The 26716-nt window shown below is 39.5% G+C and overlaps 1 protein-coding gene across 1 annotated transcript; it reads left to right on the forward strand.

Annotated features, from left to right (window-relative positions):
* LOC128369149 (5'-AMP-activated protein kinase subunit gamma-1-like) lies at positions 1-25359 on the forward strand. The gene is made up of 16 exons (XM_053330139.1): positions 1-317; positions 1760-1825; positions 3699-3948; positions 13067-13293; positions 17779-17830; positions 18835-18941; positions 19565-19646; positions 20717-20775; positions 20878-20923; positions 21017-21071; positions 21178-21304; positions 21571-21736; positions 21831-21868; positions 21979-22125; positions 22212-22305; positions 23855-25359. The coding sequence occupies exons 1-16, from the start codon at positions 234-236 to the stop codon at positions 23884-23886; spliced, it is 1632 nt and encodes a 543-aa protein (XP_053186114.1). The 5' UTR covers positions 1-233; the 3' UTR covers positions 23887-25359.
* Positions 25360-26716: the final 1357 nt, after the last annotated feature.

Here is a 26716-nt window from a genome sequence, read left to right on the forward strand (position 1 = left end):
CTGGTTTAAAGTCATTTGTAGATGCGTGCCCTGCCTCTTTGGACGGCCAAGCCTACTTCCTGGTAAAGGCAGCGCCTCGGTGTTGTCGTAGTAAGCAGAAGGGGGCAGCTGAAGTGTAGGTGGAGGCGGTCGTGGACTGTCCGCAGTCTCTTTACTGCAGTTAGTCAGCAGCACACTTTTTTTTTTGGGTAGGGGGGGTTGTTGATGTTTTTGCTCATTTGAAGAAAAAAAAAATGGGAAGCACAGTGATGGAGTCCAACAAGGACAGCTCAAAGAAAATGCCAAAGAAGAGGAGAAGTCTGCGGATTAACATGCCAGTGAGTCGGTGAAGTATCAACTAATGTGGCTTCTTACTGTGACTGTTTAAAAAAAAAAGAGGAAAACTTGTATTAAATTAGGGCTGAAAGTTTTTGGCCATTTTTGTTGCATCTTCGGTTTTGTGCTCGCACGCGACGTTAGAGCAGTGCACGCGCTTGTTTGTGATTGACAGCTGTCTGTGGATCACGGCCATGTTAAATTACCTCTATGCAAAACCAGCATTGCACTGTTGGAAAATAGGTGTTGTGCATTAGCAGTAAACATTGCAGCTAACTCTGCTTTAATAACAACTGTGTGCATCACATTTCTGTGGCTATAAAAACAAGGAAGGATTTCAGAGGAAGCAACCTGCTCCAAACCAATGAGTCATAATTCATGGTGGTCATTATACTGACAGCCTTTGTTTATTTAATTTCACTTCACTAGCCATGCCTCATTTACAATTGCCTCTATTCATCATTGTGGACAATTTGTGTCTGTGATTGTGTTTTTCTTTACACCACAGGCCTACTCTAACACTAACACTTGTGGATGAATGGTATCACTGTAGGCTGTATAAAATGCTATAGACCTTCTGTTCTCAAGGTTAAAACATGTGAATACTGTGAGCACATTTTGTTGTGTCTTGTGGCATGTGTTAGCCTTGCTACTGTAACTCACAGGCATGGGTTTTTTTTTTTTTTTTTTTTTGGATGTCATCCTTCATGTCCACCTATGACTTGTTTGTATGAACTCTGTACAGCCTGTGTTTCCCATAGTAGGAACATCATTTGTATGTGTGCGTGTGTGTGTGCATGTGTGTGTGTGTTTTGTTTTGAAATGACTCTGCAAAAATACAGCTGAATGTACCATGTGATTACTTATCTTTGCATTTATGCAGCACCTCTAATCATGTAGATTAGAAAAATAACATGCTGAATTGTTTGAACTCTCACGTGCTTGCATGTTAAACTTCCTCCATTGACTAGTCCGCCACAAATAAATTGACAACTTAGTGGAAGCGCTGACACAAGAGGTTAAAAGATATTAAAACAGGTTTGCATAGTCTAATTATGTGTGTGTAGTTAAAGTGCCCTCTGTGCTGCAGCATGCGTAGTATTATCTGTCTAAAGTGGAATGTAAAACCCAACCCTTGGTATGGTGAAGGAGTGTATTAAGTGTTGCCTTTTCTTGCAAAGCTCTCCATGCTGGCAGCAAAACATGTTTATCTTCTTTCACAGTGGCATGTCAAAAGTCTGTTATCAACTTGAACGTGTCACTCAAATTGACAAAGAAGAGCATTTAGTCCATTTTGTATTAAAACTGTCGATTTTCATTCATCTTGCTTTTTGCTAAGAAGACATTCATGTTACTTGTTATGACATGCCATGTTGTTTTTTCCCCCTGTATTTCCTGGAAGTTAGCTATATCCTTGACACTTAGGTGTGATTTTTATGTGCAGGACTTCGGTGCGTTCACTTCCCCACAGCCGGAGACAAGTGGCTCAACTAAAAGTGGTGCTCAGATGGTAAAGTATTTCCATTTAATTATTATTGTGCTGTCATTCTTCATTTACTTGCCAACTATTTTTGTTTGCTGAAGCTTGCTTTTTTTTCCCCAGCTTATAATTTATCTTGTCTATTTCGCTTCGGTTTGTTTGACTTTCGACACATTCACAGAGCAAAATATTACACAAGTCCATCTCTCCGATTCTGCCAACCCTCACTGGTTTGCAGTAACATTACGCCCACTGTCTCCAAGCATAGCAGGATCACATACAGGAAATTGATTTTTATAAAAGAAAGCAGCCTCTTCCTACTGTCTGCTCTAATTGATTTGAGTTTGAATAATCTTTAACCATTATCTCAAATCAGCCAGAATAAATGTTACCTTTTCTAATTAGTTTTGCTTTATTAATATTAGTGCCAAGCTGATGAGAAAAAAAAAATGCATTGTCTTGTGTTTTTGAAAGAGATATTTTGTATCCAGACAGACCCCGGTATCTAGTTCACTTGCCTTAACAAGCTCTTACACAATGACGGAGCGAGAGTTGTTGGCAAACAGAGGAGATGGGTGTGTGCTCTCGCTCCCTCAGATTTGTCACAGGATTGGTTTAAACAGAAATGTGTGTATGGAGTAGAGCCAGCCTTAAGCAAATACTATCCTGGACCCTTGTTATGGAGACCAGACAAAATAATTCATCTCTTTTTGGATTTATAACTAATTCAGAGATTGAGTCTCAGCTATTTCCAGTACCCTTTTTTTTCCTCAATTGCAGCAGCAGTGGTTTTCTTTGCACTTCATATCACTGTGCAGCTCATATGTTTAGTTGAAAGTGGTTATTACGCAGGCTTTTCATCTATTAATCTACCCACAATGTTACCAAAATACTGTTGTTGCATTTTACTGTTTACTGTAAATACAACCCTTGAGTTAGATATTCCTGTATTTTACAATGCTTTACTGTACCAGAGCCTACAAACGGTTAAATGGTTTGTTGTTGGCACATCCAGAGCAGGCAGCAGTCATTGGTGGGAGGAGGCTCTCTCTGTCTCCAGCTAGATTGGCTGCCGTCTCTCATGTTGTGTTTTGATGTCTGTAGAGCGAATAAAGAATCATTTCTCCATGTGTTTACATGATATTGACCTGGTAAAGACACTTATGAAGACAGGAAGTCACAATGAAAGATAATGTCACTATTGTGTAACTAAGAGGAGCGCAGATTGTCTGATAAGTGAATCTGACGGTGCTCTTAGCTGCCCGTGTAGAGAGGGCGAGGCTATTTAAAATGGTTCCATGCTAACATTTTGTGTGGCACGAGGTCTTCGAGGGAAATGGAGAAAGAGTATATGTGTAGTGTCTGATAAAAAAACATTTCAGTTGTAATACATTGTTCAGGATGAATTGCAAAAATGTCCATGCACCAGATTTCTTTTCAGCTCGGTTTAATGGAAGAATATGAGATGCCCCTGCAAACTAAGATTTTCTTTAAAATGTAAAATGACAAGACGTGTGTGGAAATGTGTTGATGAGCTCCTGGGACCAGCGATCAATTCTCTTGCTTTTACCATTACAATTACGTTATGCAAATACTTTTTGTTGTTGTACTTTGCATTTTGTACTTTCATTCTCACACTGGTTTTTATTAGATACTATATGGTGTTACAATCAGACTGACTACACAAAACAAAGTGTTTCATATGTGAGGAAAGGAGAAGTGACCAACAGAGCGAGCCCCCACAAACAGTGCAACAGCATGTGTTATTTCACAATAAATCACTTCTGTGCATTTGCTTATCTGGCATGGCTCTTTGTTTTAAGCTCTGCAGCCTCTCACTGTGGATACACTCTGTTCATAAACCACACATGTAAAATAAAACTGTGTTGTAATTGTCTCTCAGGGAGAGCGTCGCATCCGTTCAGCCAGTCCCATCAAAGGTGTTCCTGTGAGAAGCCCCCTGCCCCCGTGTCCCCAGTCTGCCCCGGTGCCATCGAAGACCGGTTCAGGTTCGCCAAAAACTATCTTCCCTTATCCCTCCTATCAGAACTCACCACCCAAGTCCCCCCGTCGCCTGAGCTTCAGTGGCATCTTCCGCTCCTCATCAAACGCCACTCCTCCAAGCATGAAAATCTTCTCCAGAACCAGGAAAGGTAAGTCCAAAAAGCAACCAACGCAATGACTACCATTTGATTCACGTGAATGAACATGAACTTTTATTAACATATATTTTTAACTGTGTCAATATGAAAACTCAGGTTGTTGTTGATAGAAATTCAAAGGACTATTTTCAAGTTTGGCTATAACCATATTTTGAAAGTTTTATATGGACATTCCTGAAAGAGAGCATTTCCTCTCATGATGACACTGATGTTATTTTGTACAGAAGCAGACACAGGTAAAAAAAATGATCTCACAGGATGTAAGGCACAATACATGAGGTTGCAGTATCACAGACATTTGGATTTCCTGCTCTGAGTACTTTGTAAAGCCACATACAGGAACTTGGGTCTATCTGATTAAGTTCGTGAGTTCAGATATTTTGCAGCATTAGATGGAACTGACATGAAAACATGCTTTGCCACATTTTCTCAGTGACTTGATTGTGTCAACAAGGAAGTAAAAGCCTTGGTTTCCCCATGGTTAAAAAAAAAACCAAACAAAAACCCCCCACGGCTTTGTTTTTCTTTGTTTTGTGATGCTCCACAGCCAACACAGTCACAAGCCTCGTCAGACTGGCAGGCGATCACTTGAGTGCAGACAGATGTCTCTTCATTATCAGTCATCCTCTTACTATTCTCAACAACTTTCTCTAGGAAAAGGAAATGGTCAGCTTTGTTTATTGTCAGAATCAAAGAAGTTTTTTTTAGCATTCCATCCCTAACATTGAGCTATGCACTGCAAAACCAATTTAATAGATTAAGTTACATGTTTGGCATCTCACAGGTGGGCACGCAGCCATGGTCCATTCTCCATATCACCATTAACATTCATTAATGACTTAATGGTCATACTGGTATGCACAAAGAAGTGGGAATGAGACAGACTAGGCTAAACAAGGCCTTCTTTTGTAAAGTACAGATCTAACAGGGACATTTTCAGCTCTCATTTCTCGTGCATTTGGGTGGTTGATTATTACATAACAAAAACCAGCCTGTTTTACATGGAAACAGCCCTGCTGGACGCAGCATCAAACAGCAGAAAGATGAGTCATGGGTTTTTGGCTCGTACATATACCCATTCTTCTCTGTTTCCTCACGGAGGGTCAGTTTGGCAGAGGCTGGTGGAATAGATGTGTTAGGGCCAGACCTCAAGAGTCAGCATGCTCTGTTTCCTCTGGAGATTGTTATTGATGGTAACCGAACTAAAAACACACCAAAACACACTAACTGCCACGACTTTCTCGTGCCAGATGCTCAGGATTGCTAATGTATGATGTGGTCTGAGATAAAACATCCTCTGTGTTTGTTTGCTGGCTAATGATGTGGCTTGTAAATGATTCAAATGAATGTGATGCAGTGACTGGGAGTGAGCTCACCAGTCTTTCTATTTTTGTTGGTGGTATGTTTTTGTAGGCACCCCCTTTTAGCCACAAGGGTGTGCTGAAGGCAAAGACTTGTCTTGATTTAGTTCTAAAAAAACTGGTGTTGATAAAGTTGTCATTGTTTTATAACTTCTACATTTTTATTATTTTTGCCATTTAAGTACATTTGGAGGTTTTCTTTGCAGAATTATTTGTATTTCTGAGCATCTGACTTTTTCCTCTTTTGCGTATCCATCATTGGGTAAATGTTGTTTTTCTCAGGTGCATTTATATCCATACCTAATACAAATATGATCAGAATGTCTCCTCATTCCCAGCTCTTCTAAATCTGTGTTTTCCCATCGCCTGGACATTGTCAGTCTCTCACTGCTGAAGGCAACTGTACACTCTCATAGCCTTATCTGGAAGTGACCAGACTCAGGAGCTCCTCACACAACCTCTCTCTCTCTCTCTCTCTCTCGCTCACTCTCTCTCTCTCTCTCTCTCTCTGCTCTTTGCTCTCTGCTCTCTCTCTCTCTCTCTCTCTCTGCTCTCTGCTCTCTGCTCTCTCTCTCACCCTCTCTCTCTGCTCTCTCTCTCTCTCTCTCTCTGCTCTCTGTTGCTACTGTGTGCTGTATGTTGTCAGTAAATAAAGGAACTGAGTAGTTTTGAGTTTCCAAATTCACAAAACATAGTCCTTACAAGGGCAGGTAGATTTTTTCATTTATTTTTTGAGTGGTGAAAGTAAGCTAGGAATGAGCTTAGCAAAATTACACCAAAGACACCCAGATGTATTTTTGTATAGCCTTTTATATCCTTACTGGTCATTGAGGAAGCCTGAACGGAAACCATTAACTTAGCAACCTTCAACACAAATCGATGTAAACTTACTTTAGTAGGATAGTGACAACATTACAGAGGCTGTGACAGGATGTTTGAGGTGACTCATTGATATCTCAATCCCTAAATCATATTGGTCATTGACCCACTGAGCTGAGAGGAACAGTTGCATAACATGTTAATTGAGATCTGTCCTGGACAGGCTGTAGCTAATGTGAGCACCGAGTGGGCCATCTGTTGAGGTGAGGGGAGGCTAGGTGGTATTGAATGGAAGCTTTCTGATCAGCTGACAGAACATGGGATGTCCCCCTGCTGTCATCTGACGGGGGTTGGCCTCAGCAATCTTAAAGGTCAGGCCCCCAAAAGTTACAACTGACTGCACAAATGACAAAGCTGTGGGACTCTAAGCGGAAAACCGTAACCTTTACTTCTTTATTTTTAATCCTGTTGATGGCTTAACTGCAAATTCAAAGAATTGAAGGTTCTTATCTCTCAGAAAAAGACTATGTGATCTTGAATGTATGTTACATTGTGCGAAGACTGAGTGAGACAGATGTGCCTGTGCTGAATTTACTCTCTGGGAGTAGGGAGGGCAGTTGGAGGAGGGGGGGCGGGGAGATGTGAAGCCTGAACCAATCGTTATTGTGTCCCTCATAGACTGGCCTCCTTTTACAGGCTGCTGACACGCGTGCTATATTAAAGAGACGCCACCCACAGCTGCACCTGACAATTTACAGCACTGACACCACTGAGAGGGGGAAGAGGCACTCTCCGTTACCAGCCATTATTTGCATCACTTGGTAGAGGGACATTTCTCTGAAGTTGTTTGGAATTTACAGCTTTCATACTCTCCATTTCTTTTCCATCTAATATATGAGCTGACAAAAAGACTATACGTTGCTTCTTGCTGGCTCTCTGCTCCGTGGCCCTAGAGGATTTTTTTTTTTTTGCCTGGATATGCAAGCTTAGCCTATATTGGTGACTTTCTGATGTTGTCGTTTTCTGTCCGTAAGTAGTACTGCCAGCTCCAAGAAGAAATGAAATGCTTAACTTTGCAGAATAGCCAGAATTAGTTTTTTTTTCTACACAGATTAACAATAACTCAAAAGAAGACCATCGTACATTTTCTTCATCCGTCAGTTGTAGGTGACCAGTTTCCTCCTTTCAGGAAAAAAGGACAATTTCTTTCCTTTTTTTAAAGAAAGACTAGACAGCGTAACCAAGCCTTACCACTGTCAAGATCTGTGGCGTCACATCAGTTAAACATACTTTCTTCATATTGCAATATGGAATGACTCTTATTTGATACAGTTTTGAACAATGTTTATTCTCCAGTCGTAATGCAGATGGTCATGGTCACATTTAGTTTTGAACACACAATTCACCGCGTTCCATGAAGAGGTTTGGCAGCTTGAGGAGGAGCAAGAAACGCAAGGAGCAAGATGGGCTAGGAGGGAGGCATCAATCCGAGGCATCGTGTCTATCTGGTAATGTGTTGTGCTTTTCACCTACAGTACTCCTCACCTGCTCTTATCATGAAATGTCCTTTCAGCTTCCTCCAGTAGTTTTGCATTTATATCTTGCATGTTTGCAATCATACAACACATATATAATGTTAGTGCACATTTTGAAGGACAATATATTTTAAGGTTTTCGGAATAATGTAATCAAAATTTCAGGATGCTGCACAATTATTCTTAAAAATGATTACTATTGTCTCTATAGTAAATGTCATAAAAGAGAGCATCATCTTTATTAAATATAAATCTCTTATTTTACATACACTACCAGTCTTAGTTTGAACACTCCTGGCACTGTATACATATGTAGATTCTCTATACCATTTTCTATAGCTTTAGGTGGTCCATACAGTTTAGGTGCTGGTTACGTGGGTGGTCTCGGGTTTCACAAAAGAATGCATTGCTAAAGCTATATGTGAGGGCTAAACAGGGGAAAGATGGTAGCTACCACATTCTCAAAATTCATGCAATGTACTTTATTATTATGACTCCAATAATTCAAATGTAAAAGTGGTCTATGGAATAATACTTCCATTGGAGACTTGTTATGTAATGCACTGTCCAAATGAAAGGGAGCAACAACTTTTAACTGTATTTTTATTTTGGAATAGTTCTACCATTGCAGGAGAGTATTTTATAACCACGCTACCTGATATAGTACCAGTTCAATGTCATTATTAATGCCCCACATTCAAAGGCAGTCTCTTCAGAATACCTGCTCCAATTTAAAAACTTTATTAAGATTGACAGGAAGCATTTCAGTTTCATACAGTCAGAAATGTTAAGTTGAATTTTAGGGGCTCGTCCTCATATATGGAGGCTTTCACTTCACATTTAATATTCCTGCAGATTTTTCATGACAGGAGACAGGCCATGAACCGTGACAGAAAAGATGTATGCCTAATTAAAGCATGGATCAGCATGCAGACTTAAAGCAGTTACTGTATAGTGTAAACTCATAGCGCTTGATGAGAAAAGCACTGGGGATCACTGTGGCGTTCAAGTGGCACTTTATCACCGACTTCACAGATCCTGATTTAGAGCCAGTTTGACCTCGGTTGAGTAGATGAGAGGAGCAGAGTCCTGTCATAATGATGTACGTGCATATGTGGCTGTATTGGTTGTGGAGTTCGTCGTAAAGAAAGAATACGACATGGTGACACCCCAGCCTAGAATATAAGTGTTTTGATCCAGAGACTTCACACTAAGGAAGCTGCAATGCAGGTTGTTTTCTGCACCCTTTCAGAAGCTGACATGTGCATGAGAAATTTCAATAGTGGCCAGTAAGAGGACATTTGTGTGCTTCTCAGCAACACTTTGTATATCAGTTAGTATATCAGTAAATTTTGACTGCTCATTCAAATGCTTTTCCATGATGCAGCTTCCACACTTATTTACATACTTATTTTTTTTGGATCCATTTTGTGAGCCTATTATTAGGAGCTATAGTGCTGGTGCTATAGTTTACCTAGTACTGTAAATTGGTTCTAGACCATTGTTGCTAATCAGGGTCACTTACTCTTTGTCATATCATTTATTGCTTCACAATCTGCACACCAGTTTTAACCAGAACACTTATACAAACGTGGTCTTTCACAGCTGTGATTCATTGTATTACGTGGCTGACCAGGCTGTAGCAGGGTGTTCACTAGGCCTGTTGTGGCCTCAGTACTTCTCTGCCCTCAACCAATGAGGCCTGTGTTGCTTCTAGAGTCACTGTTTCCCCACATGACTGAAAACACCCTGTCAACTCCCCGGGGGGCACCCACAGGATCGTTTTTTATGAGTGCTGACTGCACAGCATTATAGTCAATTGCAGCAAGACTACCAGGTTACGTGATCCTGGTTCCAGATCCCTGAATTGCTCTCAAAAATATTAGTGACTAGCAATTTGCAACTACTGATTAATCTGCATATTTGATCAATTAATCATTGGTCATATGGTCTATAAAATGTCAGAAAATTAGATCACATTACATCTGATTCTAAGGTTTAAGGTGATATATTTAAATGGCTTGTTTTGTTAGACCAGTAACCACAGAAGACAAAGAAAATCCTCCCTATTGAGATGCTAACACCAGAGAATGTTAGCCTTTTTTGCTTGAAAAATGTCAGAATGTCATTTATCAGATTAGTTGCACATTAATTTTCTGTCAGTCGACTTATTGATTAATGCAACTAATTGGATCGGATAGGATGCCTCACTTTGAAATATTCTCTAGAGTGTTTTGTGAGAGGTTCTTTTATGTGTGTAAAGTTGGATAAACTAAGACTTCTTACAGCCAGGTATTTATTTCCTGTTTCCTGGGTGGTATCTAGCTGCCCCTTAATAACCAGGCTGAGGAGAGGGCTCCCAGCGCCGCTGTTATCTCCTCCTATGGAATGTGCCACAACAGCGTGGCTAAAATAAGAAGGCTGCATGGCGGAAGCAAAGCACGCCAGAGAGGGCTGGCCAACTAAATGTCAAGAGATAGTGTTGGAGTGCACTTAGACGGACCAAGAAAACATGTTCACTCAACACACAGGGGTTTATTTAAACGCACAATGTAATCTATTATTCTTCTTGAAGGTTCTCTATTATTATTATTATTATCAGAACAGAAGTACTGAAAATGACAGTTGTAAGATAGCTGTAGTTTCTCCAGATTTTCACTACATCATATTGATCATAATATGGAGATGTCTGTCTTGGGTCACTCAGGACTAGCCTCAAATGCTCCAATGAATAAATAAATTGAAATACCTGTTAATGATCTTAGTTTGTTGCGCATGATCAAGTCAAATTGAACGATTTACTAAAACTGATTCTTGTATTTCCATGCTGCTGGCTGACTCCTTGTGTCACATTTGCATACGCATACATTGGCATTCTGTTTTGTATATGTCGACATGTTATAAGTCAACTGGAAGTCTCATGGTGAAGGTCTTGTAATGTGAACCATTTGGTACACATCACTCATGTCACTCATTGTTTGGCCTCTGAAATATGTCAGCAGGGTGGAGCCTGGTCAGCATGAGTGTCGCATGTCACTGTGTGTAATATTGTGACGCCTGACGCAAAAGAGCATGTGAGTGTGTGCTGTCATGTGACTGACACCTCCAACCTGACACTACCGGAGCAGGAGATGCATCACAAACAGCTGACTGGAGTTAAGTTTAAGGCCTGTGGTTGTGTTGTAATTGGCCTAGTTATTGTGGAGGGATGTCATGAAGAGGGAAAAGGTGACCTGGATGTTTCATTGTGTTTCTTTGTCCAGTTATTTCTTTATTGGTCACCTTTCACAGTGCTCATTCAGATGGGATGACCTTTGGAGTGTCATCAAGAGATTTTTCATGATCACATTCAGAGTGATGCAGATGTCAACAGCTGCCAGCTTACTGCAGTGTTATCGAGGGATATGCTGCCAGAATAATTATAGCCTAGAGTTCTTTAGTGGTTAATTATAATCAATTGCTTAATTAAAATATTTTAAAAATCAATTAATAAAGGTATAATTACATTTACATATAGAAAATGCCATACAATTAGTTGTAAAAAAAAAAAATACTAAAAATGACTAAATATGAAATTTCCTGGTTCTATATCAATATTCTAAGACGTGAACAATAGTGTAAAATCTCAAGATACACTAATTGACACTACTTTTTCACAGTATTCCACTGATATATAAGAAATATAAGTGGCTGTGGGTGTAAACAATACAGGGTTTAAAATACCAAATAAAATTTTAGTAACTCTCAATGTAAACACACCTCTTATTATTTGTTAAAACACCCCATATCTTTTGCAAACCCACACAGGTGTCTTCACTTATAATTAGTTATATGCTTAGATTGAAGTGAGGTGGAGTAATGTTAGAATTACACTCCTACACAGTCCTCAGATAATGTTTAATTAGGCAGAATAAGTGAAACACCAACTGTGCACCATGGGCATGTAGGGCTTTTAATATCTTTTATAATGTGTTTAGTCATTATTATGTTTATAAAGTGCATCATTTAATTTCATCATTTAACAAGAAAAAATTTTGAATCAAATAACTTAAGTGCTTGTTTACAATAAACCATTCAATATCTAAAATTGGTAAAATGGCACAACCAAGCCAAAAAGTTCATTTCAGTTCAGCTCAGATCTTTATTGGGAAATTTGATTTGCAGTAGAGGGCACAAACACAAACACAACATACAAGAGGACATGGGACATTAATCACAAGTTTTACAGCAAGCAGACAAAAATATATATCTGGTTATTATATGTATCACACCACTGGAATGATACACATAATAAAGTGCAGCTTAGAAGTGCAATTAATGTTCAGTGCAATTGAAGCGCATTTATTGCACTTGGAACAAAGGAAAGTATAAACCTCTTGCATTTTACCCTGAGGAACCTGTATCTCCACCCAGAAGGGCAAGGAGCAAATTCCTCCTAGACTGAGTGGTCAGACTTGTCTGCCTTTGGTATCTACTAAAAAAAACTGCTGTGTACTGTTGAGGGCATCACCACCCCTTTTTTTGTTTTGCACTGTAAGTCTTCACAACTGGCCCATAATCAAGCTCTCCATCCTGAAGCAGACTCAATAAAACAGTGTCATCTGCAATCTTCAGGAGATGCCTGTTGTTGTAGTTACTCCTACAATCATTTGTATAGTATAATGGGAACAGGACACACCCTGGGGTGAGCCTGTGAATGACAACTGCTTCTGGGATAGAGCACATTTAGACCTGACTGCTTGGGGCCTACAAGTTACAGTGCAGTGTATCTGTATACTAGGGATCAATACTCATTTTAATATTATTTCTTATAGTAACTTATAGTAGTATAGTATAGTAACAAACTTGACACTTCTATTAGTTGCTTTGTGTTTTTATGTGTTTTGAAAACTTGCAATGTTGGATGTTTAAGAAAACTGACACATGCTGTTGTACCTTGTCAGTGTAGCGGGTTACGGCTCTTACCATGAACCCCTATGTCATCGCTCTATTGTCCTTTTTCTGTTAAAGGCATAAAATCCCTGACGCATGCTGTTAATTGTGATTAAAGTTCATATAATTCGGTTTTGTAATGGTGGTTTTACTTACTTCATCCCTGTCTGTCAGCTGGGCCATGACTTTATCTCATTTATCTCTATTGTTTCTCAGTAGCTTCAGCTCTCTCAGTCCCTGATGGATCAGATGTGCATTCCTTGTCTGTTATAGCATGCGACAGCGTTGATGGTATCTGCAGCAGTCACGATTGTAGCTTCTCAATCTTACCAACTAAGCCTATCACCGATGTTAATCCGCACTGCATTTCAGTGTCACTGAAAACACAGTATGGACTGACATCAAGACGAACAAGAGATAAGTTGCTAAATATCTGTTGTATGGACCTTTATCTCTCTACAGCCTCTGGATACTCCACACCACCAACCACCCCGACACAGGCAGCCAGCCAGCCAGTGTTCACCCAGGAGGCCCAGCAGAGTGGCCCAAGCCCTGAACGCCTGGAGCCCAATTCTCGCTCCCGATGTCTCTCCACACCTCCGGACACAGGACAGCGCCTAGGTCTACCCTCTGCTAAACCCCCGATCCCTTCCTCGAGCCCTGTGCCACCATACTCTACCTCACAACACGTGAGTCACACTGCAAAAATGTTACTAATCTTGAAGCCATTAAAGAGGAATGCAATCCATTTTAAGAATACATCTCATTTGTTTAGAGCAGTTAACTCTGTTAACTCTGTGTGTGGACTCTGAACAGTTAATTAAAGGGGCTATAACTCAGACTTTAAGAGATTTTGTTGCAGGTTTTTGTACCAATCAGCAGTTGATGAACATAAACATAATTTGGTGTGAAGACTTTGTGTCTTATGGCTCTATGACGTCAGTGCACCCTTTGTTGTTTATAGACCTGAGAGATTTCACATCACAGATACAAAACTAGTTCAAAGGTCATCTCTCCAGTTTCTTGCTTTGGGAGAGAGCAATATGAGTTCACAAGTATTGACTGAAATGTCCTGGGGCTCATGAATAGCATGCATATGAATTCTTCAAGTGGAGGCGCCAGTACTTGCACCACTGGTGAAACATTTTTGTCTTTATTTAAAAATAAGACTAAGTATGAGACTACATTTTTACTTTAATTTACAAGTAAGATGCTGAAGCATTTAAACAAATTTGATATCAGTAGTACTAGTTTATATTTGCTAAAAGTGTACTGATAATACTGCAAGGATCATGTGATGTTGAAGCTAATAACTGTTTTCCCTTTGTGGGTTAGGGTTATAACAGTCCATGAGGCACACGCTACTCTTTCATAAGCGTTTACTTGGACAGTGGTGAATAGAAAGAATGGATGATGCAATTCAATTAATTCGATTTCTGATATTGAAGTATTGTGTGTGTCAACAGGACTGTGTTTGCACTGTTTGCCCTGAGCATCGATGGCAAATAGAAGCTGTAAATATTGTTTCAGGATTGAAGCATTATCTCAGCCAACATTAGATGATGGCTAAGCAGGGTGCAGAACTAACTGACTGTTGCAGGAAAAACAGCTGAGAACTAGTTCAGGGTTTTTCACCAAGGGTTTTACTTAAAGCTCATTTCCAGTTCCATATTTTCGTTCAGGGACCTCTCTCAAGTAGCTTTACATGGGCCACAGTTCAAAATATATATGCATTAGCCCTTTATGCAGCTTTTCAGTTTAGCCTCTGTCTCTTAACAGGCAGTTTTAACAACATTTGCTGCTTTTTCTGCTTCATATTAAAAGCTTTTATAACAGGAGACTTTAATCATGAAGAATTAGAGGAAATGAAACATTATCATCACTGAATTAGGTGAGCTTCTTTAGCAGCTGCCATTCTTCAATAAAACAGATTGAGACAACAAGATATGTAGATATTTGGAACCTTATGTTCAGTGGATCAGTTACAAATAATGCAGGTAGGAATAGCACAAGCAGAAACAGCCACAGAGATGATGTTTGATGAAGAGTTGTAGATGACAAACACACCTCCAACAACTCTTAAGGGGAAATTTGGGCACAGTACTGCAGTTCCTTGCTACCCATTAAAAAAAAAATGATGATGACCAATAATGATGGCAGAGGATATTCAGAGGAGAGTAGATGTTCAGGGTCCGCAGTGATCTTTGTTTCTTGTTTCATTACTACCTACTCAGACAGGCTCTGTATGGGCTCACAGTCTTTCTGCCCTATTGCCTTCATAGCTGTTTCGAGCATGCTGGCAATCTTGCTCTTTATATGCACTGTTAGCTTGCCAAACCATGCTGTAATTCCATATTTAATAAAGCTCTTTTGGATTTCCCACTAGACCACTCACTCCATATAGCCTCAATCGCTTAAGTAATGAAAATTGTTGCTGCAGTCTTTTGCACAGGTTATCAATGTGTGTTTTCCAGCACTGAATGTTGTCTGTGTGGAAACTTAGGTATTTATGTGAGGAAACCTGATTGATTGTAGGGTCTTTTGATGACCACTGGCCTGTGGTCAGTCACTTTCCTCGAGTCAAAGAGCATTTCCTGTGTTTTGGTGACATTGAAATTGATATGGTTGGTGCCACAAACTTCATGAAGGTGTCTATGTCATCGTGGTACACAGAAGGGTACATGCCCTTGTGGAGAAGGCTCAAAATCACATTATCATCAGCAAATATAACAATATAAGTATAGTGGTATGCTTTTCTGCAGTCATTAGTGTACAATGTAAAGTGTATAGGTGACCACAACCTTGTGGGACCCCCTATTTTGCTATGTTTAGTCTGACAGTGTCCCATTGGCCTTCACTTGCTTTGTCCTATTAGTTAAAAAAGAATAAAATCATTGGGTTGCATGGTATTTAACAATGAACTTAAATCAATGAATGAAGTTTGAGCAAGCGTTTTGTTGTCAAGGTGCTTGGAGATAAAGCGCAAAGTGCTGAGAAAGGCATCTTGACTGCTGCCATGTCCGTATAGACAATTGGCATGTATCTAACATTGGCTCAACTGCCTTCTTGAGCTGAATTTTTCTCCACATTTCATGACAATCGAGGTCAAAGGTACCAGACGATAATCATTATTCACTGTGGCTTCTTCCACAAAGCTGGGACAGTGCGAGTGTCTAAGGACTGCTAAATGTCGAACACCCTGCTGATGTCAGTTCTTCTGTACAGCTTTTGAGCAAAAATACTGGCAGTCCATCTTGGAATGTGGACGTAGTAGTGCACAGTCTAATCAAAAGATGCTGAACACTTGGTGAATCCACTTCTAGCCAGCAGGTAGGATCAGTTTCTGGCAGACACTTCAACATACACTCACTCTGTGTAATGGAAAAAAAACTCACAGTGTGCCAGCTGGGGGCCAATGAAGCAATTTGTGCTGGTCTTTAACAGTCGACAACAGAGTGTTTCGCATGTTTAGCTCTTAGCATAGATATATTGTGTTTGCTTCCAGTCCAGTTGCTTGCAAAAATGGTGGTTAGCCTTGTCTAGAAATCGATTGTGAAGAAACAAAGATGTGAGTTGAAAGCAAGCTAGCTCACACCAAACTGACTGGATGGTCTTATTTTGCAGTTTGTGTGATGGTAGGCATGTCTGAGACCCTAATATATATGCACAAGCACTGAAAAAGTGGACCCTTTAAGATTAACCACGGGTCACTGGCAATCCCAGTTAGGATGTGATACGAGATTTCAAACAGCTAGTGAGAAATCCCATGATGCTCTGTCCCACTTAAATGAATAATTATCTGAAGGTCTATCTTGACCTGTCACCTGTGAGTAGTTGTGGATTTGAGCCAGGGAGGGTGAATCAATATTTCATCAGCAATATTGTATGTTGTTGAAATTAACACACAAGGACTCATGATTGTGATTGAGGAGCAATGAGTCAGTGCCTTTTTATGCCGCCCCACCCCCACCCGACCTCCCTCCATCATACATAAGGGAGGATTGCAAAATAATACCCTGATGTAGTCGCTTATCTAATTTTGAAAACAATTAATTTAATGAATTATATATGTCTCGTTCTCTGGAGTTTGCTGTAATAATGAAGCAGGCTGCGTACCTACTGTAATGCAGCAGGGTAAGATTTATGAAAGTGCAGGAGTGGTTTTTGGCGAGAGAAGCGCTGTGTCACCATTGCAGGACCACACTAGGGACTGTGGAGCATCCCAAGGCAGGTATGCAGGCTTTGTCATACTGCTGCAGTGGACTATTGTGCAAATGAGGAACCGAGAAAAAAATCATGTATCAACAAGCGCACTTTGAGTATGCAAACATCTCAGCATGACACAGCACATTTCATGCTGGGAACTGGCCTGCGATGGAGATGCAAAAAAGCAGAATTTGCATGTCATTTTCACATGTAGCTGCTGCTGCCACCACCAAGGTCCTAAAGAGCTGTGTTTTACAGGTCTCAGCCATGTTGCTCGTCTTGTCTGAGGAAATTAACGCTGAGGATGTGACAAGGCATCCCCAGCTTCTTGCTGCTAAGCAACGCAAGGGATTTCCTAATATGGTGAAGCACCCAGGTTGTTCTGCATGGAGGGGTGTGTTCACAGCGCGTGGAGCTTCCTGCTTTTTTTTTTTTTTTTCCTCCACGCTCACTGTGACAGACCTCTCCTGCGGTGAGTGTTGTTTGACAGATTATAGCTTCAGCAGTGAGTCTGGTTGATTTATTGTTGTAGGATTAATGCTTGCACGCTTGTGTAGTAGCTGTTTGCAGAAAAAGCGTACAGACATTGGTTCCCTCTACTGCAGCAAATAGATCGGGACTGTTCCACTCTTGAGTTTTAAGGGGTGTGTGTAGTCTAATAATAATGTGCCACTAAAGTTTCAGCTCCACAACGCAAGGTTTTTGTCATCTGTGTGTATCTATCGGAGCTGTAGGAGCTTTGTGTAATGGATAAAACTCCGGTGGCGCACGACGTCGTGGTGTTGTTCTGATGTTTTGCGCAACACACTCCGTCTGATCGCAGTCTACCGGAGCCGCTGTGGAGAAGTCGCTTCACCCTGCTGCTCACTCACAATTTACAGCAAAGTTTTGTCGTGCGCTACCGTGTATCGTGAGGTGTTGCTGCTCTCTTCATAGCAAACTTCTGTATTTTTCCCCCCCTCTTTCAGGTCTACGGTTTATTCGAAGGCATGCTGGAGAAACTTGAACTAGATGATGATGGTAAGTGTCAACCTACTGATACAGTCCTCTCTTTTTACTACCTTCTTTGTGGCGCATTATAATGTTGGGATGGCTTCAAAAATTTGCAGATATTCCAGTTATGTTGCCAGGCTGAGGAGACATTTGAAGTAGGCGACACATATCAGAAATATGTGTAGAATGTATTCGCAGTGCGCCTTTGCAGCGTCTGCTCAGTCAGATCCACAGAGATCAGCGACTCATCCGATGAGAATTAATCAGAAATAAAGGCTTTCCACAGACTGGTGCCTTCACTGTTTTGTGATCATCCGATCCTCTGAATGTCTGACTCGAATATTTGTTTTAAATGAGAATTTTACGCATGAATGATGACACATGTTGGCGCAACATGAGGCTGAAGCTACTTGCATTTAAAAGAGATATTCAACAGGCCTCCCAACCCCATCTTTATTATGCTAATTAAAGCTTTTGAACATGTTTTCTTATATCTTGTTCACTAGGCTGCAGCTGAGGATTATGCATAATTAAGTAAATTATGTATGCTTAATTGATATACCATTAAAGTTAAGTTAAGTTAAAAAAAATAAAAATAAAAAGTAATTGATTGATTGAGTGATTTCTTACCATCAGTTCGCTTTTCATTTTAAAATGACATTAAATAGAGGGAATTAAATCATCTTTACATCTGAGGAGCTGGAACAAGCAAATGTGTCATTGTCACTTCAAAATAAAATATTATATTAATATAATATTTATATAATATTTATTTCAAACCAAATGTGGAAAATATGACTTTTTCATCATGTGCAGGGGACTTCCTACAAAACATTACATCCCATGTTTGTTTTTCCATTATTTTGAGAGACTAATGATCAGTAAGATGGAGCATTAAAGTGGCAGTAAGTGGTCCAAACCCATAATGGCTGTTTAGGCTTTTGAGCATGTGTTGTTTCAAAGCCCTCATTAAATATTCCCTGTGAGATTTCTCCTTCCTCTCAAAGTGTTTTCCTGCTGTTTTCTTCTAGCTGCTGAACCTGAGAGTGATATTTACATGCGCTTTATGAAATCCCACAAGTGCTACGACATTGTCCCTACAAGTTCAAAACTGGTTGTGTTCGACACAGCGCTTCAGGTAGGTGTGGTGATTTTGACATCTCTATACTTTAACTTCCCCTTTTTTATGATAATGGTTAACATGGATGACAAAGAGTGAGGTGTGAATTCACAAACCTTCAGAGACACAGCAGAGTCATTGCTGAAGACCAGTTGCAGCAGTACTATACAATCTTCTGCTGGCTGAAGAATCTTAATTTTCAGGACAACCAACTTTCAGGCTAAGTTAATATTCAATAGAGAAGGAAACAGTATTTAGCCTCAGAGCAGTTTCTATGAGTTGGTAGATGAAACTGAAATGAAACTGTCGTAAAGCTGTTAAACTGTAATCCCAGAGAAGTCTTGACCCCTTTGATGTGTAGATCTTCAACCACTAAATCAGCTGAAGGCAAAGGGTAAGAAACTTTACCTAAAGGAAAACGAAATACTAAAACCAGATCAAAACAATAGAGGGGTTTAGAGCTCACTTCACAAAAGTTATTTTCTACTCTTTGAACATGTGTCAGAAACCAAAAAGAGTAATGTAATGATGATTATGAGTCAATTTTACATGTAAAACCTTTTTATTTAAGAAAGGATAATTAAATATTGTTGTGAAGAATTTGATAATCTTACATGTCATTTCCAATTGTTGCTTTACAGGTTAAGAAAGCATTCTTTGCCTTGGTAGCCAATGGTGTGCGAGCAGCTCCACTATGGGACACAGAGAAGCAAAGCTTTGTGGGTAAGAAGCCCTTAAAACTGTCAAGAAATAGACTTTGTTGTCTCTGTAAGTAATGATTATTACAGTTTGTAGAATCAAGTGCTGTAATTGTATTGGTAGTTGATGATGCGACATACCTGCATATAAGAGCTTTGTAGAGCTTGTTAAATACTGGTAGTCATTTAAAAGAAGCTTGAATATTTAGTAACACTGTTTGTGAGAATGTCACGAGTTGATGTTTTGTCTGGTTTGGTTTTCCTGCTGTTCTGGTCTAAGTTGGTATAAGCTGAGTTTGAATTTAAAAAAATTGCTCATTTACAATTGTAAGTATTTGGACCAAATAATAAGAAAAGGGTTTCTAAAGGCAATGCAGTTTGTAGATAGTCAAAAATCTCTCCAGAGGGAACACAAAGATTCAATATTACACATGAGGAAAATGTGCAGATGCCTTTTTTTCTCCTTATTTGCTCTACAGATTTGACTTTAGCACCTTTATGAGTCTGCAGTGTGTGTGGTCCACATATTTTTTTTATTTTGAGAAAAACACTGCAGCTGTAATTTTTCTATTTTTTAACAGAGATGGAAAATGTCCTTGATGTGCTTGTGTGCCATTGTTAAATGAATACAGAGGAAACACTGTGTATTAATGCCGCTGGTCATGGCTAGTGGAGCATGATGCTATATTGAGCAGAAGTCATTAGAGCTGCCATAAACCATTAAGCACAGCAGTGACTACTCTGTATTGACCGGTGCTCAGACAGGTTGGAGATAATGTTTAGCAAACAAAAAATAAATAAATGACTGCAGACCTTCTGTGAGAAAGACAGTTTCAAAACCCAAACACAGTAGTGAATTGGCTTTGTTGTGCTGTCTTTTTTTCTCCTGCATAGAGTTTATTGCAAGTCAGCCTGTGATGAATAATGAATGCCAAGTCAGCATGAGGATAAAGCACAGAGGGTGGGGGGAGTCAGCGATGTGTTGTTTGAACCACGCCCTTGTTAGCTCGGTCTCTTCTAACCAATTGCTAAACGCCTGCAGGCACAGCCCTGTATGTTACATGAGACGTGTTTAATGTCTGTTTTTAATTGCAGGAATGCTGACAATCACTGATTTCATCATCATACTACACAGATACTATAAGTCACCAATGGTAGGACCACTTAAAAGATCATGTTTGCATGAGATTTACTTCATTTCCCATCATCTGTGTTGTTTCTTTTTAACTAAATGTGTTTTTGTTGTTCTATTTTAGGTGCAAATATATGAATTAGAGGAACATAAACTTGAGACGTGGAGAGGTTAGCACCGTGTTCACACTTTCATGTTGTTTTAGCAAATTGTTTTGTGAGCAACAGTTAATATACTACATCATTTTATTCCTTGCTCCACAGAGGTTTACCTTCAAGCAACATTCAAACCTCTCGTCAACATATCACCTGATGCAAGGTCTGACTTTAGATAATGAATCTTTTTGTTTTGGATCAGATCAGTGAGTGTGAGAAGATTTCATTGCGCTACTTGTCACTGTTAATCGTGTTTTTTTGCGTTGCAGCCTGTTCGATGCAGTCTACACCCTCATCAAAAACAAAATTCACCGTCTGCCTGTCATCGACCCAGTCACAGGGAACGCACTTTATATTCTCACACACAAGAGGATCCTCAAGTTCCTCCAGCTCTTTGTGAGTCCAAACACACTTGCTTTATTAGTCTGTTTGTAAATGAGTGTTTAATTAACTTGAACATGAGAAAATGATGGCCAATTGTAATTCATTCTGCTGAGAACTTTTGAAGTTCCCCTCATCTATGTCCCACTTTCATTTCTCTGCTGCCCCCTAGTGGTTAATGTGGAAATTAATAGTCTAGCTGTATTTTTTTGGTGATTATTATGAAAAGGTGATCGCCCTTACAATGCATTCTTCTCATTTTATCTGTGTTTGTGTTCCAGATGTGTGAAATGCCAAAGCCAGCTTTCATGAAGCAGACTCTTGGGGAGTTGGGCATTGGTACGTATCATGACATCGCTTTCATCCACCCGGACACGCCCATCATCAAAGCACTCAACATCTTTGTGGAGAGAAGAGTGTCTGCTTTGCCTGTGGTGGATGAGTCAGGTAACATTACAGACTTAACTATTTAAGATATATATTCTATAGTGCTAATGAACTTCCTTTTTTACTTATTGGAGTTTGTTGTGTTCTCTTGCAGGCAAAGTTGTGGATATTTACTCCAAGTTCGACGTGATTGTGAGTTGAAATTTCTACAATTTCTGTTAAGAATGAGACAAAATACAGATTTACCTTCTATGATGTGTATTGGCTCACATTGGACAACACATTGTCTTATTTGTGTGCAGAACTTGGCTGCTGAGAAGACGTACAACAACCTGGACATTACAGTGACCCAGGCTCTGAAACATCGCTCTCAGTACTTCGAAGGAGTCATGAAGTGCCATAAAATGGACACAATGGAGACAATTGTGGACAGAATAGTCAAAGCTGAAGTGAGATTTTGACAAACACATACAAATATACATGAACAAATTGTCTCCAAACTAATCTGTGAATGTGTCTGTGTTTTTTAAATTAGGTGCATCGGTTGGTGGTGGTGGACGAACGCTCCAGTATCGAGGGCATCGTCTCCCTGTCAGACATCCTCCAGGCTCTGGTGCTCAGCCCAGCAGGTATAGATGCTCAGAATCGCTAGCCCCAACTCCCCTTCTGTCCTGGACCCTGAGCTCTCTCCCCACCCCACCCTTTAACCCTGTCTCAGGTAGGAAGAGCACATGATTCGCTCCCAGCCAACTCTCGCCTGTAGCTGGCTGTAGGGAGGCATGGTGCTCGACGCCCTATTTGTCCTGCTGGATGCCACTGTGTGGATTTTTGTCTCGGGATGACGAGTCCGTCACTCTCTGTCAGGACATGATGGTTAAAAAAAATAATTCCACCGCTTTCTCACCAGTGCATTGAAATATATTAGACAAAGTAATCAAAGTTTTTTTCATTATATGATACAATGATGTCATGATGTTAAATCTGGTGCATTTTCTTCCATAGTCCTGTTTGGATTTGCATGAAATACTGATATACCGTGGGGTGTTTGTGTGCAATGAGAAAGAAAAAGACCTGAAGTTTCATGGATGTCAGGCGATGCATGTTGACGGGTAGCACAGCAACATAAATTGAGGACAAAGTTGGTGTCAAAATGAGTTTATTGAAAGAAGACTGGCATCAGGTCTATGCAAATAACTTGGATAAGTCTTTAATGAAAGTATATTTGTTTTACATTCATCCTGAAGAATATGACTCTGGTTGAATAACACATTACCCAAACTGTGTCCAATACACATGAAGAGTTCATTGTTACTTTTTTTTTAAACCTGAGATTTACAGTTTTAATTGTGCTGCTTTTCCACAGCAGTTTGAATCACAAATGTTGGTTTGAATATGAACTAAGGCTCAACCTGTCCCACACAGAGGCTTCATATATTATACATTCTGCTCACTTACATTATGTTTGGCTTACATTAATGCAGCTGTGTTTGCCAGTAGCAAGCTCCACTTTGATGTGAATATGTTTAGCATTGATGTGCTTGAAAGTAAATAACAGACGCTTGCATAATTTTTGTGATTCAGTGATGGACGCTGTGTGTTCAGGCTGCAGCAGACCACCAAAGTGCTGTAAAAGGAAACATCACAGTTTTTCAACCAAGGATTCATTGAAATATTTACATCATCACTTATGTTTGTTGATAAGTGCGATCTCAGTTTAGTTAAATTTACCACTCTGTTGCAGCTTCTCACTGGGGTGAAACGAAGGACGATGGAACGGTCTTGCAGGGCTTCAAAAAGAAGGATACATCTTGTTTTTGAAGACAGGGCACTCAGTTTAGAGAAAGGTCTATATTTTCCACAGATAAGAAGACAGCAGCAAATTATGCTGACTCTCACTTTTGTTGATTGGAGTGGAAAGTTGTGCAATATGAATTATTAAATCCTACTAGAAACACATATCATGGATTTAAACACTTAAATTGTGTTGGTGTTTATTCTTTGAGAAAACCTGCTGTGGAGTGGTAAATTTGTCATCAAGCCATGGTGAGAGTGAGTCATACATTATTATAAATGATGAGCAATATTTTAATGAGGTCTAGATTTAACAACAAGCTGTCGTTAAGCAGTACATGCTACAGCACTAATGTTCTAACCACATTTCTTTCTTCTTCTCCTCAGATGCCTGTAAGGAGGAGAATCTGACTGAGTGAGAGGGAGCAAGCATCAGCTGACCTGGAGACGTGTTGGGAGTAAATAAATTGAGAGGTTGAGGTAGGCAGCGTGAGGCTAATGGGGCCAGTCTGACAATCCCAGAGACGCCTGCAACTGATGCACTATAGAGGCTTGGAAACCAAAGAGCTAGACAGCTGAGTGAAGTGGAGTTCCTGCACTGAGGATTGGGTTTCTGAATTTATCCTTTTCTGTTTGTTTGAACACTGATCAGATGAACACACATACAGTATACTGTATATACATATATACACAGCCACACAAACACATACACACACACACACACACACACACACACATACACACTATGGTCACCTGCCTGGCCAAGTTGACAGGTTCTGATGAATTAGGGCTTCAGTGTTTTAGGTTGTGTAGTTATTATCATGCTGCCATCATCAGTTGTCTCATTCATAGTGCACTGGATACTGAATGTCATCACCTCCAAGAAGGCAAATCCTTTCCTGAGTGTTTGCTGTAGAAAGGGGACATTCACAGATGCAACTTGTAGCAAAACTACACTTCACATACAAAGTGGTCATTTTTAAGGCTGTTGTTAGAAAAGTGTTGGCCAGTGCCAATATAGAGGGGTTGATGCCCAGTCTTTATTTGTGCCTTTAGTTCGCCCTGCCTACACAGCTCAGTTTAAAACTGACAGTATTTGTGTCCTTGAACTTTTTGTTTTCAAGTGAGTGCAATTATTTGGAGGTTTTAAGAAAAAAAGAATTGTGTGTAATATTAAAATAGGTGGCCAAGTGTACCTTCTACTTCCAATTCAAAATAGATGTAACTTTTTTTTTTGTTGCGTTTTCCAGACCTACATTTTAAAATCGTTCTGTTTTGAATAGATTTGACTCAAAAAAAAGAAAAAGAAATCATGAATAGAATCAAAACCATTATGGCACAGAAATACACAAAGGCAAGTGCAACTGTAAGGATTCAGTCAGCCAAGAACTATCAGCGGGTACTTTCACTTATTTTACATCAGTAGTGAGTCATCGTGACTTAATGATGCATTTTTGTAAAGGTATGACAAAACCGAAAATATGTCTTTTTAGATGCTTTTTTTTTTTTACATTTACTTTCAGTGGTGTCCTAGTTTTGATGCTTTGTGTAATTTGACGCTCACAATCATGCAAAACAACTTGGTTATCTCAGCCATTGCTCGGCAGGACTCATCTCCACCTTTGACTGTAAATAGGATCATTTTTCGGTAAACATGTCACAGAAAGCTTTATTTTTATGAATGTGTCAACATGTTTAAAGAGACTGCAGTTTTAATGTTATTTTTGTAAATATATTGTGGCAATATGTCCAGTTCAAAGAAACTTTGTATCAGATCAACATGTACTGTAAATGTGCAAGCATGAGAAACTACACTTCAGCAGTATGAATGTTCTTTGTTTTACTTTTTTCTATTTTTCTGGCTGCAGAAAAATAAATGGACAATGAATGTACTTTAAAGTCACGTTCTTACTGTTTGTTTTTTTTCACCTGTATATTCATGCAATATATCATATCAGAATTACTTCACTTGAACTTCTAAATCATAATTTGTAAGTGCATGGCTAAATTCACCCATTCATCATACCTATTGAATACACAGGATGGTCATCATGGCCTTTCATGTTGGAATTTCTTGATGATATTTATATACCAGAATTGTACCAAAACTTGCTTCAACCACTTATCCATTTTACTTTTATTTACCTTGAACTTTGTCCCCCTATTTGTTAACTAGTTTTCATGCACTCAGTAGCAACACATGCTGTTTCTGTTACATCTGACTCCTGTCATTGGGAAATGGAATGGGGCTGGAAGGTTTCTAGTTATTGCGGAATAAATATACCAAAGATGAGCCTTGCTCTAATCCCATTTGCGTGTTTATTTTTCTCATTCTCACAAATATATCATGTCATGTTTTTGTTTTGTTTTTTCAAATTAGTTGACCTACTACACAGTCTTTTATCCCCTAGTGAATGTAGTGCACCCTGGGAAACCAGCACTGCTTGATGGGAATCATACCTCTACACTACTCTGCATTTTACTACTGAACATATACTCATGTGTAGATGGGTGTGTTAAGTTTAAATAAGTGAAATGATTGTAATTAGGCAAATTTGTGCTCTAACTAAACTTAGACATCCATCTTTGGCTTTGATGTTCACTCAGAGACCAAACCCGACTGTTGAGTTATAGTGTTGCAATAGTTTCCTAATTTTGCATTTTTAAATCATGAATATGAGGAGCCAAAACACTGGAAAAGTAGCTCCACAAAACAAAATTGAAAATGAATTTATGTGGTTTCACTGACATGATTTGTGGTTGGTAGTTCTTACATCACATCTGTCTGCTTTCCAGCTTTCTGGCCACATTATGTGAGATTTGGATGCTTGTCTCAATATTTTTAACCCTAATCCTACCAAAATATTTAACATACAGGGGATTACTGACTGGGGTTCCTGGGGACCCCAAGAAAAAACTACTGTAAGAAACATATCAAAATGTCAACATTTATTCTCAAAACATTGTTAGTCATGTAATTAATGTCATCTGAAAACAAACAAATTAGGACAGTTACAGTTAATTTGCATGTTGTGTGAAACAAAAATATACACTGGTACTTTTCTTTAATACAAATTGCAACTTTTATCCTGAGTACAATCTTTCAACAAAGCCTTTAAAATGACTTAAAGTCAGTGTCCCTACACCCTGATAGGAACAAATTGATAGAGTCATGAAAAATTGTGACGATCGTGACCTGCAATATATTGTCGGTAGGATTAAAAATGGAACCACTGTTTTGCCAGCCAC

The sequence above is a fragment of the Scomber japonicus genome, chromosome 12 (genome assembly GCF_027409825.1).
Source record: "Scomber japonicus isolate fScoJap1 chromosome 12, fScoJap1.pri, whole genome shotgun sequence".
NCBI lineage: Eukaryota > Metazoa > Chordata > Actinopteri > Scombriformes > Scombridae > Scomber > Scomber japonicus.

Excerpts from the sequence above, each read along its gene's own strand:
- LOC128369149 (XM_053330139.1), top strand. The coding sequence starts at position 234 with ATGGGAAGCACAGTGATGGAGTCCAACAAGGACAGCTCAAAGAAAATG. Across the intron at positions 3,949-13,066 it reads CTTCTCCAGAACCAGGAAAG|CCTCTGGATACTCCACACCA; the intron begins GTAAGTCCAAAA and ends ATCTCTCTACAG. Across the intron at positions 21,869-21,978 it reads ACTCCAAGTTCGACGTGATT|AACTTGGCTGCTGAGAAGAC; the intron begins GTGAGTTGAAAT and ends ATTTGTGTGCAG.